This window comes from Sinocyclocheilus grahami, unplaced genomic scaffold, assembly GCF_001515645.1.
Source record: "Sinocyclocheilus grahami isolate Dianchi unplaced genomic scaffold, SAMN03320097.WGS_v1.1 scaffold715.1, whole genome shotgun sequence".
Lineage (NCBI taxonomy): Eukaryota > Metazoa > Chordata > Actinopteri > Cypriniformes > Cyprinidae > Sinocyclocheilus > Sinocyclocheilus grahami.
This window is the reverse complement of record NW_015505894.1, coordinates 519,101-537,861: the sequence shown is the minus strand read 5'-3', so window position 1 is coordinate 537,861 and position 18,761 is coordinate 519,101. Positions and strand designations below refer to the sequence as shown.

At 35.4% G+C, this 18,761-nt stretch overlaps 1 protein-coding gene across 1 annotated transcript in view; it reads left to right on the top strand.

Annotated features, from left to right (window-relative positions):
* Positions 1-18,761, top strand: part of LOC107560222 (voltage-dependent N-type calcium channel subunit alpha-1B-like) — a gene marked incomplete at its 5' end in the record, with an annotated part of 84,391 nt that overhangs the window by 16,596 nt on the left and 49,034 nt on the right. Inside the window, 5 exons of the mRNA XM_016244338.1 lie at positions 6,558-6,661; positions 14,129-14,244; positions 16,305-16,388; positions 16,566-16,649; positions 16,963-17,181. Of these exons, the coding sequence (XP_016099824.1) occupies positions 6,558-6,661; positions 14,129-14,244; positions 16,305-16,388; positions 16,566-16,649; positions 16,963-17,181 (607 nt within the window). The remainder of the gene's footprint in view (positions 1-6,557; positions 6,662-14,128; positions 14,245-16,304; positions 16,389-16,565; positions 16,650-16,962; positions 17,182-18,761) is intronic.

Genomic DNA, 18,761 nt, shown 5'->3' with positions numbered 1-18,761 from the left:
ACACACAAAGATTTTTTTCATAAAACCTGATATTTCTGCCCCTCCGTTGAAAGTCCATTCCACCAAAATTTGACAATTTAAAATGTGAAAGAGATCATAAACATAATCCATATGAATCAAGAAGTTTAATCCAAGCCTTCTGAAGAGACACAAGTGCTTCATGAACAGATCTAATTTAAGCTTTTGTTCATATGTAAACATTGGTCAATGCACAGACATAGAGATCATCAGATATGGTAAACATGGAAGCTCAGCCATGTTTGCTTGATGCACCAGGACAATCCGTATTGGTTCTTGCTAATCAAGCAAGCATCAAGTTATTTTTTGGTTATGTGCCATGAAGTTCTGTCATCATTTACTCATATTCATACTCATTGCATTGTTTGTAGAAAAGACTTGGGATATTTCAGATAGTTCTGTTTTTTCTTTTCTTTTGCCTTTCAAAGAGGAAAGTCAGTCATACAGATTTTGGAACAATATGAAGGTGAGTAAATGATGACAGAATTAGCATTTTTGTCTGACATGTTCAACCTTTTATCCAATCAAAACTGGTTGAACTGTTCTTGCCATGCTTCCGAAAAGGATGCATAAAATTACTGAAATTTTATGAAAACCGTACATTGATGCAATCCTAATAATTGTGAGGCATGAACACAAATATATGCTGTTGTAAACAGAGAGAAAGCATGGTATTCCAGTCTGACTGTGCAGAAGATCTTTTTGTCAGATGAATTGATGACTAGATAAGGTGGAGGCGAGTCTCTAGGGAGTGCTTTAATGGTGTACTCACCATATATCTCATCTCCCTGTTCACATCTTCACCAGGGATATTCCCTGACAGCTCTTTAACCTCAGTGGGAAGAGAGAGAGATGCACAGAAAGAAGAGGAGAAACAATATGAGAATTACCTCTGCTTTGCTCTTAATGCAAAAAATCACATCAATTTATATTTCTGTAACATCAAATCACTAAACAGTCACACACCCTCATTTTGCTAAGCAGATGATTGCATGAACGTACTACTGTGCTAGTTTTTTTCAGACACCGCAAGTTCTCATATGTTTTTAAAGAGCAATTGTGCGTGCTAACGTCAGCCGTCTCCTCTCTAATTGGGTATCCTTGCTACAGAGTCCAGGCTGGAAAGCAGAATATATGTATCAAATCAGTGACTTCTCTCCGGAGATCAGTTTGCTTCCCCTCGGTTCCTCATTTTCTAATTTCTAATAGAGCTATGATAGGCTCCAATCAGTGTGCAGCTCATTTGCAAGAGTAGCCAGAGAAATGGTGTAATATCTCTGGAATATTCAACTCAGACATCCAGTTATTTTTAGGGCATGTGCAATGAATTTTTTAGAACTCTCTGGTTATTTCATAACCACTTATGTTAATTTCACACACTACAGTTTTAGACCAGGGGCCAGACTCATGAAATATTCTTAAGAATAAACTTTGCTTCTTATTTTCTGACTGTAACATAAATAAATAAAAGATGGAATTATATATTTTCCATCTTTCCATTATATAATTTTTGATAATTTTTTATACTATAGTCAGTTTATGTAAATGAGTATAGCAAAATAAAGTAAAATGTGACATTAAACCCAGAAATTCTTCATACAGTGGACTACCAGTAAAACTTATAAAAATGTAGGACCAAAAATTATTCAGACACTTTGACCTGACCGTGTTTTGCGTAAGTATTTTTTAAATTGCTAATGCAAACTTTTTACACCACAGACTGAACAAAATTAAGCATTGCTTGGTAATTGGTTGACCTAAACTGATATTATCTAATTGTGTACTTAAGTTTCACAGCGGACAGCTATTCAACCTAATTCATTACATAGCTTTCTATTAAAGTTATCTGACATTATCAAGATGAGTTTGTTCTGATGCAGTTTAACTCTTAACTTTTATTACCATTTTCTAAACTATAGCGAATTAACTGATAATGTGAAAAATCTTGAAGGCGTCTGAATAAATTTTGGTTTAACTGTGTTTATATATATATATATATGTGTGTGTGTGTGTGTGTGTGTGACCCTGGACCACAAAACCAGTCTTAAGTCACTGGAGTATATTTGTAGCAATAACCAAAAATACATTGTATGGATCAAAATTATTGATTTTTCTTTTATGCCAAAAATCATTAGGATATTAAGTAAAGATCATGTTCCATGAAGATATTTTGTAAATTTCCTTCTGTAAATATATTAAAACTTAATTTTTGATTAGTAAAATGCAATACTATATTCAAGATTTTCAAAAAATTTATGTATGTATCTCGGCCAAATATTGTCCTATCCTAGCAAACCATACATCAATGTAAGATCATGTTCCATGAAGATATTTTGTAAATTTCCTTCTGTAAATATATTAAAACTTAATTTTTGATTAGTAATATGCAATACTATATTCAAGATTTTCAAAAAATGTATGTATGTATCTCGGCCAAATATTGTCCTATCCTAGCAAACCATACATCAATGTAAAGCTTATTTATTCAGCTTTCAGATGATGTATAAATCTCAATTTATATATATATATATATATATATATATATATATTTTTTTTAAGCAGATATTTTATGTTTACATTTTCAAGTATTGCACTTTATTATAGACTAATATTTTATGCTAAAAGCTTTTTTTTTTAAATTCAGATGTTTTTGAATGTGGTCCTAAGTTTGAATCCAAGGACATTGTATTTCTGGTTTTCCCCATCACTGTTTGACTTTGTTTGTGTGACATTGTGTTATTTATGTCATATTGTGTATCTCTGTAGCACTCTAAACAGTAGCATCTACCAGGTGGCTGTGTGACGCTGTACAGTCACTCAGTCGACAGGGTGATCTGTGTGGTATATGGTGACCATGTTCCCTGGCATTCAGCATTGTTAGTACGATAGCCCTATTGATCAATCTGCTGTTAAATGTTTAAAAGTAGCCCCGCAGGGAGCAAAGATGGATCATGTTTGGATCCACAGGTGTGTGCCAAGTCCTGTCTGGTCTTGTGGTTTACTGGAAGAACATTCACCTATAAAATAAACCCCTTCATTCGTACTGCACTCAATCTCCTAGTACGTGTGAGGTTGGGAGTGAAATTTATTTATTTTTTTTAGAGATTTGCGGATTTAAAAAATGTATCTTGTAGATTGCATTATTTAATAAGCCACAATTTTGGACAAGTTAGTAAAAGAGTCTTTTTAAAAAAAAAATTTTTATGATTCGCATTAGACAGAATGTAGACTGTTTTACAGTCTGTTGCAATTATGAGCGTAATGACCGCTGGATGGCTGCTCCCTCGAGCAATAGCACACTGTTTCTCTGTTTCTCTCCTCCTATAAGATGACATCCTCCTTAAGTGTTCTTCTGCACACTGGGCTTTCAGTCCTCCAGGGTCCTTGATGAGAGGTCTAATGACAGATGAATGTTCCTAGATTCTGCCATCCAGACCTTGGCTCTCATAGAGATAATCTGATTATCCCAGACACTAGAACTTTACGTCAGTGGAAAATTAGAGGCTAGTATTCGTTCTTCCTCATCCTCTGTGCTCTTCAATTCTCTGTAGACACACTGTATAAGCAGCTCTGTTCCAAAACTTCATCACTTCATACTGCCTACGTAGTCAGCTACCTTCTAAAAGAGCATCTTAAAAGGTAATTGAAACATATAATTGACTGATTTGGAACAATTTATATACAGTAAGCAGAAAGTAAGTACACCCCACCAATTGCATTCCGCACAGGATATTTGATTTTAAATTGATTTCAACAGTTTGGTGTTAGCATGTTGCTAAGCTAATGATGTGATTACTCTAAGCATCAAAAAGCATAGTCAAATACTCAGTAAAATAATACATATTTACATACACAGACTGTTATATTGATTCAGCATTGAATGACATGCATAGATTTGGTCAGTGAAAAGCAAACAAACAAACAAAAAACATCATACATTTATTCAGCAAGGATGCATTAAAGAGATTAAAGGTGACAGTAAGGACATTTTTAATGTAACAGAAATGTGTGATTTCAAATAAGTGCTGTTCTTTTGAGCTTTCAGTTCATGGAAAGTAAGAGAAAGAAATGTATTAAGATTTCTACAAAAATATTAAGCACCTGTTTTCAACTTTGATAAGAAGAAATATTATGCACCCAATCAGCATAGGCCTATTAGAATGAAAGATCGTGTGACACTGAAGACAAGAGTAATGGCTACTGAAAATGTTGCTTTTAAAATTACATTTTAAAATATATTGTCATAGAAACTGTAATAATATTTTAAACTATTATTGTTTTTACTTGATTTTAGCCAATATGGTAGCATAAGTTTATCTGTTTAATGACATTTTTGCTTTATTTTTATTTATTTATTTATTTATTTTTTTGCTTTGCAAAATTTCCATTCCTGTGAAAATCTTATTGAAAATACTGGGTCTCCCTTGAGAAAATTTCCATAACAATGCTAAATGTGATTACACCCAACACAGGCTCTGTCTCACTAATTAACGTTAAGGGTAAGAAATAGACATTAATAGAAACAATAATGCCAACTAAGAGAAAGATTTTGCTCAATTGATTTGTCCCTTTAGGCTCTGCTGTGCTTAATGATAGTGCAGTCATAGGAAATTAATCAAATCTCTAATTGTCTTTAGTGGGATGAGAAGCACGCTCACAGGAATTTGATAACAGCCTCTGTGTTCATATGCTGTCTCTGAATTTATTATAGGCTGCTCTCGTTGATTTTTGTTTTATTTACACATAAATGTCTGGAAAAGTGTGTAAAGGATAGAGGAGCCACAGTATTAGCTACTGGCTATTTTGCAGATGTATTATATATTTTTTACAGTGAACGGTGAAAGAACAGTTGTGATTTTTCCACATGACAAATAGATGAAGAAGTCAACAAACACAACAGCAGCATAAATGTAGGCAGCAAAACAATAAATAGTAGCATAGCTTTATTTATTCATGCCCCAGTGCATTGCTGAGAACTCGATTACCACATTCATCACAGTTTTATTATCCACAGATTGCACATCTTGCTTAGATATGCTCACATTTCACAGAAATTCTGATTGTTTTGTGCTTCTAGTTTATGTGCAGGGGCCTATTCAAATGTATTTGCTGTACCTGATTTTCTCAGACTGCATGCTTTTATTGGTCATATTGCCCAGCCCTAATTTGTGTATTGTTTGCCATTTTAAGAGCAGATGTATTCACACCTCACAAAATGTGGTAAGGAAGTTGGAATGGAAGCACTGGATAATTGGCCCAGGTTAAATTGTTAACCATTATACTGCCTCTCGTGTATGGTTAGCAGATGCTCTTGTCATTAGTGTGGTAATCTTGTGAAGACTGTATTCAGCATTCCTTCAATCCCCATATCACTCAAGAAAACACAAACCTGTGATGCAAGGGCTACAGAAAACATCTAACCCACCAGACCACTGAGACAATGTCATGCATTTTGGCTACTGAACACACATTCATTTAGTATGTCAAGACAATTTTCAGGCTTTAGAGGAAGTGTAGGCGATCCACCATTGTTTCTCCCACCCTCCGAATGAGATGAAACTGTTTCAGTGCCGTCTCTTTTTTTCCTGATGTCAGATGGCATTCATCCAGTTTTAAAAGATGAATCACTACAATTCCTTTCAGACCACAAGGATGGCAATATTTGGCAACCCACCCTGCACTGGACTTGGTTTAGAATCTGTTCATTTTAAAACAAAAATGTTTGGCTAAAGAGATACTATTGTACTGCCATCTTTCATTCGGTTGCATGAAACCGTAACCGATATAGACTTTAGCAGTAATAATTAAATTATAATTAAGAAAAAGTCAGTCACACAAATTCCCTATAGTGCTGTAATAAATTTAGTACTCAGAGGAGTGGAGATGCAGCAATGGAATTAGGCTCCGACTGCTTTACTGCTCTTGCCAAAAATGCAATTTTAAAGCTAAAGCAAGTAAGATAAAGGGACAGAGGTAGGCACGACGAGCCGGTTGCCTTAGAAACAGCTGTGTAAGAGAGTAGAGGGGGTTTAAGTATCTGTATGTGTCTGCTGAATCAGCAGTCTCCATGATCCCCTAACAATCACAACCAATATGTTAGAGCAATTTGCGAATAAATGGGCGCTAGGAGAAATCTTCTCTTAGCATGCCTCATAAACACTTTGTGTACGGCCCGGTGTTGTATATGCTGTTGAATCAAAGAGAAACTCTGTCAGTTTCACTCACTAGTCTAAAACGATCTTCTTTACAGAGCGATGACCAGTAGATTGCATTTCACATTCTTTTATACCTTTGCAAAGACCCTGGGATCTCTGCAAAAAGCAATTACTTGGACAATAAGAAGGATTATGGCTGTATAGGTATGGATGTGTTATTGTGAAATGTGTTAAAAAGATTATTCCAGGGGCTGTTATTGAAGGATGGGGGTTCAAGAGAAGCCTGTGGAGATTTGGTCTCCTCCAGGATCTTCTGATGTTTATTTCTCTCTGTACCTCTGTTCCTTCTCATTTTCTACTCGCATTACTTCTGTCTCTTTGCAGGCCAATGATGCCTCAGGGAACACCTGGAACTGGCTCTACTTCATCCCACTCATCATCATCGGCTCTTTCTTCATGCTCAACTTGGTTCTGGGGGTGCTGTCAGGGTAAGTCTGAAATCAGAGTCATCAAATTAGTCCAAACAGCGTGGGAATGTTTTGGAACTCTGTGTTGTACACATGCAAGTAAACTTTTTCAGGATTCTTAAAAATATTTCTTTAAAGTAAATTCCTGGCCAGGGGTTGCTAAAGATGACATAGTCATTAATGGTAAAATGGAGGAACTATTTATTTATTTGAGAATGCCTTATATTCAGAAATTAATTAAATTAAAGTAAAATTTAATTAAAGTAACAAAGAGGATGCGGTGAGAAAGGATGTGTTCAAATTTGATTTGAGCTTGAATTTAATTTAGGTTATTTTTTTTCCTTTTATAAAATAATATACTGTACATTTCAATTTAATTCGGTATGAATTACCCATAAACAAATTATCATACAACCTATGGGATATTTAAAAAAACATTAGACTCTTTAATTAGTTAATCAGAATTAATTAAAATGAACAAATTAAAATAATAATAATGATTAATTATTGCTTTAAATATACCTATTCCTTGCAATTAGTTAAGTATTCTTCCTATCATTTGCACTTGGTCAGTTCAGTTCAGATCATCCGTTTTACTCTTGTCTCTTCTGCAATTTCATGTAACCCACTAAACTAATTGTTCACCTTTAGAATTCATGATCTTGTTTGGCTGCACACATAAATTTTAAACAATTTGGAGCCAATACAAAGCATACAGTATCCATTTAATGCTTATGTGCGAAACAAACAAACAGCATCCATTTAAAATTATTCATGGGATGCCTCTTTTAGCTATAAGGTGGGCTCTTTTGAAATAAATGGGCTTTCCTAAACCATTGAAAGCCTCATAAAATAATTTCTGTCCTACAGGTTGGAATCTGTTCACCTACAGCTTATGCATATCCAGAGTAGAAGCAACGTTAAGTGCAGTAGAGCCCTGTTTCTCAATTCGATTAGGCAGCTCTATTTTGCCAATGCAGTGTTGGTCACAATTAGGTTTTTCCTCCATCAATTGTGATTGAGCCAAAAGCCACATACACTCCCTATAACAAATAACACACCCTCACACTAAAGCATCTTTATATTTCCCTCATGCTTTACGTCTCTCTCTCTCTCTCTCTCTCTCTCTCTCTCTCTCTCTCCCTCTCTCCCTCCCCCTCTCATCTGTTTGCCTTATTCTCTCTCTCACACACAAATACTGTTTTAATGGAAAGTCTCTGGATGAATGCTTTGTGGTGAACTCTAGCTGCTGGTGGGATTTGAATGTATGATTTCCTGGAAATCCTCAATCTAATGTTCACTGTATGTCACTGAATGTTTCTTCATGTCTGTGTTGCTGTTGTGTGGCATTCAATATTTATTGTTGCTCCTTCAGAGGGACTCTAACATCCTTTGACTTCTCTGCTTTCAAGGCTTTAGTCGAAAAGATTCATTCTCACGTGGTGATGCTGGTCTCTCTCTGAGGAGTACAGTAATCCCAGAATGACAGGAGAGCTATGAGAGTGAGAGTCTTTCCCTTCAAGCTTTATCTTTGGCATCATTTCATCAAAGAACACTGAAAAAATGGATCACTGTTCTTGTGATCCATTTGCTGCTTATGGTGTTTTATAAGCAGTAAATCATTATATTATAATGATTTTTGTAGGATCATGTGACACTGAGTATTTGCTACTGAAAATTCAGCTTTGCCATCAAAGAAATAAATTACATTTTAAAATATATTTTAAAACAAAACAAAAGTTTTTTTTAACTGTAATATTAATTTTTTTTTTACTGTGTTTTTAATCAGATAAATGTAGCCTTGGTGAACATAAGAGACTTCTTTCAAAAACATACTTTTTTACATACAACTTACCGACCCCAGATTTTAAGAAAGAAGTGTATGTAACAAATAAGACAATTGTCGACATTCAGTAAGATTATAGAGCCATTTCATTTGGGTAGCATTTGGTGTTTTTGAGAAATAAGAATGATTTGAGTTTTGATTTTTGTATTTGAACATTGTTCGAGACATTACTGAGATTTCTTCAAAAATTCTAGTGGTGACGTGAGGTTGCTTGGATCTTTTTCACAGAAGACAAATCTGAGAATCAGACCTTAGCCCATAGTACATTTGTTTGTACAGTGCAGTTGTCACTCCTGTAATTAATCACACGCTGTGTGTTATAATACTGATGAACTTGCCACTGTGTCCATATACACTCTTTCAGTCCCCCATCCGCTCTCCCTCTCTGTTGTTCTCTCTTAATTTTCATGCTCTCTCATCGTCCTTCAAGTAATGTTATCAGTCTCTACTCTTACAGTGTGAAATGTATTCATTTAAAGCTGTTTTTAGCTTAAAGGTGAAACAGGCCCTCAAAGACACATTCTTGAGAGGATTTGCATTTAAGTTGTTTTTTTACGGTTACAACTGGCAGAAAATGTTCATGTGCACAGCACATTCAGGGATGTGTGTTTCTGTGTGTATGGAAGTGACAGAATATTTATGCAGTTTTTACCATACAGGGACTCTATCTGTTTTTATGTGCTGTGAGAGTTCTCTAACTGTGTATCTGTCCTCATGGTAACCTAGTTCAAAACTACTGTGCATTCAAGATTGCTTGTGCAGCCTCCAAATTATCACACTTGCAAAGGCTTTCTACAAACTCCTTCTGAAGTGTGAAATGTCTACACACCACAGGCCGCAAAGTATGACGGGAACTCAGGAGCATATCTAATTAGGCTAAAATAAAGTGTTACATAAAGGCATGGCACAGGCTTCTCTAGCTGTGTCCTTCTCCTTGTGAGAAAGTGAGCTGGCCCAGAAGACTTTGCAGCAGTTATGTTGTTTTGTTTCTGTTGCTTAGACTTATTTAAGTCTAATTGTCTTGAATATTATATTAATTTATATTATATTATAAGGAATGTTGATCTTTGTTTTGTTCACCACTTTCTTTTTTTTTAACCTTTGCTAGTTTACTTTAAATGGTTCTGAAGTGTGAAAATGTATTTTTAAAAATACAAATATTGCATGTAATCTTTTATATGAGATCATAAAGCTTCCTGAATTCATAATAAAATACATTACTGTTTGAGGTCGGTATGATTTTTTTATGTTTTTGAAAGAAGTCTTTAATGGTCACTGTATTTTTTTATTTTAATATATTAAAAAATATATATTAAAAAATAATGTTCCACATTTACATCTGTTTTGGTTCACTTACGTCGGTGCTCGTGCTGGGGCTTGTTTGGATGCCGATTTTGGAAAGTTGTTTGGATGCTGATTTTGAAAAGTTTTTGCTGGGATGGGTATTTTAAAAAATCTGAAATTCGCTTTTGTGCCATTATCTCCTTGTATTAAAGTTAATCTTGTTCGCGTTCTGTACAGTTCATGTCTGATACCACGCGCTAGCATCACGTGTTCATGAGGATTAGGCTAATCATCCCAAATAGAAAACATCACAAATGAAATTAATCATGTTTATAAAAATAAACATTGGTTTATTATAGCCCACTTACAATTTACATTTCAGAGATCATTACAAATAAATTATTAAATGCTAAAACTGAATAAATTTAAATGAACAAACTTGGCATTGCATTTGCAACCATGTGAAAACAGGGGGTGCTGCAGCCCCCTCAGCACCCCTACTTCCCGCGTCCCTGTTTTAATGAATAGAAAAGAGTTCATTTGAATTAGAAATCTTTTGTAGCATTTTAGACGTCTTTTCTGTCAATTAAATTCATTTTTGCTGATCAACAAAAACAATTAAATTAGATGGAGTATACTGTAGCATGTCATGTATTTTTATTCCAATAGTGTTTGAAATGTTGGTATTTGTTGGAGAAATGTGAAGGAACCTTTAGTCATCTGTGGATGCACTGGTTGCCATGGTGCATGCTGTGTCTCTCAAGATTGTGTGCGGGGGCCGGGAGGTTAGTTCACCTGTCTGACCATGCTGCCTTCAAAGCAAAAGGCCACCGTGAGGGCTCATGGAGAGACGAGAGGACTGCCCCGGGGTGGGGGTTTCGAGAAGAGGTGGGCAGTCGTGTCATCTTCTCAGTGGGTAGTTGGGCAGCAGGAATCCTGCTAGAAGGCAATTCATAGCCATTTCATCTTGTTCTCTCTCACCCCACCATGGCCTTTGACCTTGACTGCATGAGCAGCCCCATTACCAGTGATGTTTACTTCATGAAGCACAGCTTCACCTGTATTTACCTGAGAAATTGTTGATCTTAAAATTATTTTTGTCTGAAAAAATTCAAACTAAAATATTTAAATTCAGGCATCAAAGTATTATAATTCACAGCATGAAAAATGGATAAATATTAGATAGACCCCCTGCAGTAAAAATCAAGTTTTGAATGTTTACGTGTCTGCTTGGTGTTTTTAATATGCTTTAAGACCAACCATGTCCAAATTCATCAGTCAATACCATTGCGGAGCACTTTCTCCTTAAAACTGCAGTGTATCTTAGGCTACGACCTAAGGATGTTGGTTTTTAGAAGTCAGCTGTCTGAGATGGCAAACGGAAACATGGTTTGTGCTACATTAGCAATATGTTATTAGCTGTTTGATAATGTAGTCAAGCTAAAGGCTAATGGTATCAATAACCGTTATGTGTTAGAGAGCGATACAATGCATAAACATTCTGCTACAGATGATTCTGTATAATTCCCTCTTCCTCTTCTTCTCTGGTTCAGTCTGGTTCAAACATATATGGCTGAATTAACCCAGTATTGCCATTTGCCATTGTGTAGCGTTTATTGCTTCAGTTAACTGAGTGAAAGTGGGGCAGGAAGTCTGCCCTGAGATGCTGTGATTGAGTAAAGGCGGGGACTAATTTGCATATTCATGATCCCGTGTATATTAAATGAGGTAAGGGTGTAGAGTTACATTCAAGACATTTTAAGGCAGGAAGATAATTTTTCACAAGAAAAAAAATCTTTAAATATGTCATTTTGATTATCAAAAATGAGTTTTAAGGGATACAGTTATTGACTGCAGGGGGACTTTAAATGGCTCTCCCAAAAATGAAAATTCTCCCTCAGAGAGGGAGAAAGAGAGCCACAGAGTTAGTATTCCCTCACTTCTGTCACACACTTACAAGAAGTACACACATTCACTGTCACTGTCACACTGCCACTGCAATGCAGGGAGGAAAAAAGAGGATTTCCCCCACATTTGCAAATGGGAATCCTGCTGAAGAACGGAGTATGTTGTGTTCTGAATTCTAGTGCAGCATCACGTTCTTAAATGGATAGTTCACCAAACAACGAAAATTGTGTTATCAATTAATGTTGTTCCAAACCTGCATGATTTTCTCTCTTTTTTTTGTGACGCACAAAACAAGATATTTAAAAAAATGTTTATTTGTTGTCCATACTGTAAGAGTCAGTGGGTCCAGTGGGATGTTGCTTTTGGATCCCATTGATTTTTATTGTATGGACTAAAATACATGGAAGCCTTTATTCTAAATACACATTTTTTGTGTTCCATAGTTTTGTATTCCTTAAACTTTCATAGTTGTAAATAATGCAAAGGTTATTGGAGTACATTTGACAAGAAAAGTTTCTTGTTTCATTCAGTGTGTTACTTTCCATTTCTTTAACATTAATTGTGAAATTCACTAGCAATTTCTGAGTAAAAAAAATTTTCTACACCAGTTTATTTATTTATTTAGGTTTTGCAGTTATTTATTTATGTTTTTTGCAGGATATGCTAATCCACTAGCTATACCACCAAAAAAAGTCAGTTAATTTTTTTCAGTTATTCTCATACAGCATTGTCTAATGTAATATTTACACTCTTTTCTGTCTTGTACTGCTTTCCTATTTTCTTTTTTCTGTTCACATTCCCTTCCTGCTCCGATCACATTCTCAGGTAACATTTTCATTCCAGGAGCATTGCATCCTTCACATTCTGTCCACCCTACTTTAGTTTTCTTCTTTGCATTTATAGCTCTTTTTCACCTCCTTTCTGTACGCTCTGCGCACCTGCGTTAAACCGTAATGGTGGTCAATCATCACGCTGTCCTCTAATTGGCATGATAACAGATGGCAGGTTGTGAGGGGGCACAAACAGTGCATTTTTTCCCTTATGTGCTCCTACATAATCATGTTGCAAAGAAAGCTATAATGCTTATGAAAATGAATGGGACTCATTTAATAACCAAGTCGGAGAAAAATATGCCTCTCACAGGCAAAGCATGACCATTTGTCAGTAAATGCCACTTTTTTTCGACCTATGAGCTAAATATCTAATCAAGGTGTCACTACACAGTTTTGTCATACTGTGGGGTGAAAGTTAGATTAGATGAGAGAAACTGTCTAGCCCTGTAGGTGCATTACTGAGAATAATGGATTGACCTCTGTTTCCTTGTGAGGCTGTAACGTCTCTTGAGGAAGTTAATCAACCATTTTGCATTAGTCAATTCAACTAGTTTGTGTCCTTAAAGCTGAAGTGCACCATTATCATCTTCAGTTAGAATTGTTTTAGTTTTAACTAATGATGATGGTTTTTATTATATTGTGTATAAAAAAAAAAAAATAAAAAAAAAAAAATATATATATATATATATATATATATGTACATATATATATATATAACTGCTCAAAGGTTTGGGGTCAGTAAAATTTTTGGTACAAGAAATTAATAATTTTTAATTCGGCAAAGGTGCATTAAGTTGATCAAAAGTCACAGTAAAGACTTCTACATGGTTAAAATATATTTTAATGTTTTAAAATAGAAAACATTAATTTTCTGATACCAAACTTTTGAACAGCACTGTATAGTATTAAACTGTAGCATATATAATAATATACAATATTATTATATAATACTATTATCTAATAATTTTCTATTTTAATATATTTAAAATGAATTCCTGTGATATTTTCAGCAGCCATTACCCCAGTCTTCAGTGTCACATTCTAATATGTTGATTTGGTGTTGAAGAAACATTTCTTATTATCAGTGTTAAAAACGGTTATTCTGCTTAATATTTTTGTGGAAGATGATACATTTTTTTAAATAGAAGTTCATGAGAATGCCATTTATTTGAAAATTGAAAATTTGAAAATGAAAATAAGAATGGCTTAACTATCTGACTCTGTATATTAAGTTAGCATAGGAGAAGGAATTTTAACAATTAAAAAGAAATTGCACACTTCAGCTTTAAGTGAGCCATAAACCGTAGACTTTTAGCTGTTGTTTTCTATTGATTCTAAAACATTGATTTTTCTACTGCTCTTGCAAATGTGGATGCCACACCTTGTACTTGCTTTTTCTTCTAACGTTTCATTTTGGTGCATTTATCTCATTCACTTTTGCTTTACAACCACGTACCTTATGGTTTCATCAATGGGTGTATTTGCTTTTGTAGATGCATCACTAGATGCACGCATGCTCTATACACATGACCTGTGCCATAGAGCAGGGCTCCCCTGATGCCTCTGTGCAGTACAGTGTGTTCATGGATGTGTGTTTATGTGTATTTGTACAAACAGGGAGTTTGCAAAGGAGCGAGAGCGTGTGGAGAAAAGGCAGGAGTTCCTGAAGCTTCGCAGACAACAGCAGATCGAGAGGGAGCTGACTGGCTACCTGGAGTGGATCTGCAAAGCAGGTCAGTCTCTCAAGTGAACAATATCTTCATTAACACTTGACATGTAATATGTCCACAGAACCCATTTTCAAATCCAGAGATCATTTTTTCAAGACTTACCTGAGAATTATCTACGTTGCAACCACCGGAAGGCCTTGGTCTGTTCTCTACAGAGTGTTCTGTCCCCTCGTGCTTTTTTCTCCCATGACTGTTTATCTCACTCTCTTCCCGGATGTCTTCTCGGCCACGATGGGAGCTGATGTATCTGTGCCTGTCTGTTGCTCAGCACTTCCTCTCTCCATGGCAACCACATATAGCCTTCCACTCACTCCACCAGCTGGTTCATACCCTCAGTCTTCCCATGACTGCCTGTAACAGCTCTTTCATCAGCCAGGACTCAGTGTGTTGGTGCTTTCCGTAGCTGTGGATTTGCACTGATCTGGGGCCAGTTTAGTAATAGTAATTTTCTAAGAATTTTCACCTGTTACTCCATACTCCATGCATTAATATTAATGCTAATATAGTTCGATTGCAGTATTTGTACTGTGTGAACAGCGTGATACTGCATTCCTAAAACTGCATAGAAAGTTAAATTATTATTATAACTACACTAAACGTTTTTTTGTAATGTGTCTCACTTGTCAAAATCAACAGAAAATCAGAGGTCTCTTTTGCTCACCAAGGGTGCATTTATTAGAACAAATGTACTCTAAAGATAGCAATATTGTGAAATATTATTGCAATTTGCAATAACTGTTTTAATATATTTTAAATTAATTCCTTTGATAGGAAGGCTGAATTTTCAGCAGACATTACCCTAGTCTTCAGTGTCACATAATTATTCAGAAATCATTTTAATATGTTGATTTGATGTTCAAGAAACATTTCTTATTATCAGTGTTGAAAATTCTTATTCTACTAAACATTTTTTCAGAGTTCTTTGATGAATAGAAGTTCATGAGAATAACACCTTTGAACCAATGCATTTGAAAGCTATGTTAGTAATGAACACAATATTTTGAAATATAGGCTTTTATGATGCAATATGAAATATTGGAACAAATTTCCCTGCCATTGTTTGAACTATGTCAAACGTGAGGATTTTCCACATGCAGTGCCAGGCACACAAATACTTTTCATTCAATAAATCTGACTGAATCCAGATGATTACAATTTTTAAGCTACACTTTTGGTTTGGGCAGTCTACAGTTTTGTGCACATTCATGACCATTCGGATGAAAATTTGATGTTCATCCTCATGTTCATTAGATTTCATAATGATGTAATGTAATAATATTCAGGGACACTTCCAGCAACCATTTTACAATTAATGGCTATTATTAATTGAAGTACCCAACGGACAAAGCCCTTGATTTTCCATGTAGATGCACATGCAGGATGTATGAAACCTTAGAATGTTACAACAAATAATATAACAAGAATAAATCTGAAAAAAGGAATGAAATAGTTTCCCTAAAGGAATGTTTTGGCTTTTAATGTTGATGTTGTTGGTCTTTTATAATTCTACCTCTCATCCTAATACTGTAGTTTCTCTTAAGGTGGCAGAGTTTCTTGTAAAACTACTGATCCTCCATCAGCACAGGGGTTAATTAGCTCTGTCACAGCATGTAGTATCCTCCGTTTTGTTTCCCAGAAGCCCACTAGTGCTCTTCCATGGGGATTTATTTGGCTTAGAGAGGTGATTTCCCGACTTTTCCATGGTGGCCCAGCTTTGATGTTTAACACCATAGATTCATGATGGAATTAAATGCTTACAGGTGCTTTGACTTCTTCATGTATCTTGCTACAGCCATTCTAGTCAGTTCGATATTCACTGCATTGTTTAAAACGTTAATGTGTTGGGCGATACAGTGCTCACTGCTGTCCCTGCCTCCTGCTGGATGTTTGTCAGATCTGCAGTGACAGCAGTGATTACTGTGTGTGGCATCAGGTTACAATAAGCCTTACAGTGGTTGCTTTTGTCTGTCTCTTCTCCTGTGCAACCACCCAGAACACCATAGCAATCACATAGAACTACCTACCAACCACATAGTGTAAGTAGTAAAATATCTTTGTTTCAGAGGAAGTAATGCTTGCTGAAGAAGATAAAAATGCAGAGGAGAAGGAGGATGGTGCCTGGTACAAGAGGAAATGCAACAACCCAGGTAACCATTGACAAATAAATTATTGTATTTGTTCATTATTAGTGCATGAGTCTTAATTACTACTAATAATAATGAATAAAAACATGTAATTTTTTAATTTACTATATTCTTTATGAATTTATTATTATATTTTATACTACTACTGTTTATTTACTATTCACTTTCCAACATGTTTAGTATTGAAGAGAGCCAAAAAGAGCAAAAATGACCTCATCAATGCAGAGGAAGGAGAAGACCACTTCACTGACATCCCATCAGTCGGTAAGATCCAGGCCCATTGCCTGTGACCTTTGAACTCAAGATGGATTTTCTCCCAAAATCAGGATGGAAAATAAAAGCAGATTTAAAAACCAGAGGCAAAGTGTCATAAAACTTGCATCTGTGGATGTTTTTTTTTTTTTTTGTGAAACATAAAGAATAATGACCAAAATAAAAGTGGAGATTGAGAGAGTGGAAAGATGGATAAAGACGATGTTAACAAATCAGAATGGCTGTGTTGACTCCCTCTCCTCTCTTCTCCTCTCCATCATCTGTGAGCTTTTGTGAACATCTGAAGCAGTCTCTCTCTCCGCAGCTCCCCAGGGCTCTCCATTCACCCGTACAAGCGTGAAGAGCAGCAAGAACGAGAGCTCTTCATACTTTCGCAGAAAAGAGAAGAGGTTTCGCTTCTTCATCCGCCGTATGGTGAAGGCCCAGAGCTTCTACTGGACTGTTCTGTGTATAGTGGGACTGAACACACTATGCGTGGCTATAGTTCACTACGACCAGCCCGACTGGCTCACATATGCATTGTGTAAGTGAACCGCATCTTTAAAACATCACTACAGCTCTCTGGAGGGTCACAGGTTTATGTGAACTATATTTGAACATGGCCTAGGTGCACTGGGAGTAATTTAAACCCTCAAAAAATCAATGCAAAACAAGTGCTTTTAAATAATATACTCCTTGTATTTGCATTATTAATTGTACAACTTTTAGCTGAATTTTAGTTTTACATAAAACTGCCCCTGTTGTGATTGCTGTGTTTCGTAAGTTAAAGAGTCATTAGATTAAAAATGTAATTAAATTACATTATACACCGATCAGTTAATGAAGTTAATTTCCAATAAATAAGCAAGAATGCATTAAATTTATCAAAAGTGACAGTAAAGACTTTGTTACAAAAGATATGTTTTAAATAAATGCTGTTTTCTGTTTTAACTGCCATTTTAAAAAAAGAATCAAGAAAAAAAATATTTCACGATTTTTACAAAAACATTAAGCAACATCAAATCAGCATATTAGGATCATGTGACACTGTAGACTGGAGTAATGGCTGCTGAAAATTCAACTTTCACCAGAATAAATTACATATTAAAATACATTAAAATAGAACACCGTAAACTGTAATAATATTTCACAATACTACTGCTTTTACTGTGTTTTTGATTAAATAATGCAGCATGTGTTCTCTCAAAGACACTGTGTTATTACACAAAACTTAATTTCTGAACTTATTTGTTTTGTTTTCTTTGTATTTATGGATTACTTGGGTTGTTACCGACATCTGGTGAAAATTTCATGTCATGGAAATGTCAACAGCACCTTTGGAAATATATTTACTGAGAAAAATAGTGACGTGTTCAATACTTATTTTACCCGCTGTACATAAAAAAGTCTTACTTGACCCTAAACTCTTAAACGGTACTGTATATAGAAAATGTAAAAAAAATGTTTTGATCCATGCCAGGTGAGCTGTCTGTTCTGAATTGGGTTGTTACCGACATCTGGTGAAAATTTCATGTCAACAGCACCTTTAGAAATATATTTACTGAGAAAAATAGTGATGTGTTCAATACTTATTTTACCCGCTGTACATAAAAAAAGTCTTACTTGACCCTAAACTCTTAAACGGTACTGTATATAGAAAATGTAAAAAAAAATGTTTTGATCCATGCCAGGTGAGCTGTCTGTTCTGATGGTCAATTCATGCCTCAACTATGTTAATGTGTAAAGGATGTAACTTCCATAGTTTTTAGTCCACATACTAAAGAGTCCCTTGTAGCAGATTGGTGCCAAAAATGAGAAAGGAGCATTGCCCCACCTCTTGCATATACCTCTGCTTGCATGCCAACTGCTACTAATCATTAATTTGCCATTGAGCTGATGTTTTTATATAAGGCCACATGCACTACAGTTATTGCAGGGACAGCTCCCCCAAAAGATTTAAGGCTACACCACTCTGACTTGGCACCTTAAGACCACCACGATGGCTGGATGATTATACTTCAGCTCTATTAACTGTTATGTTACATTGAAACCTATTACAGAAGCAACAGAGTATGAGGATAATTTTGTCAGTGGGTTACTACATCTTTCACTACTGGCATGCCT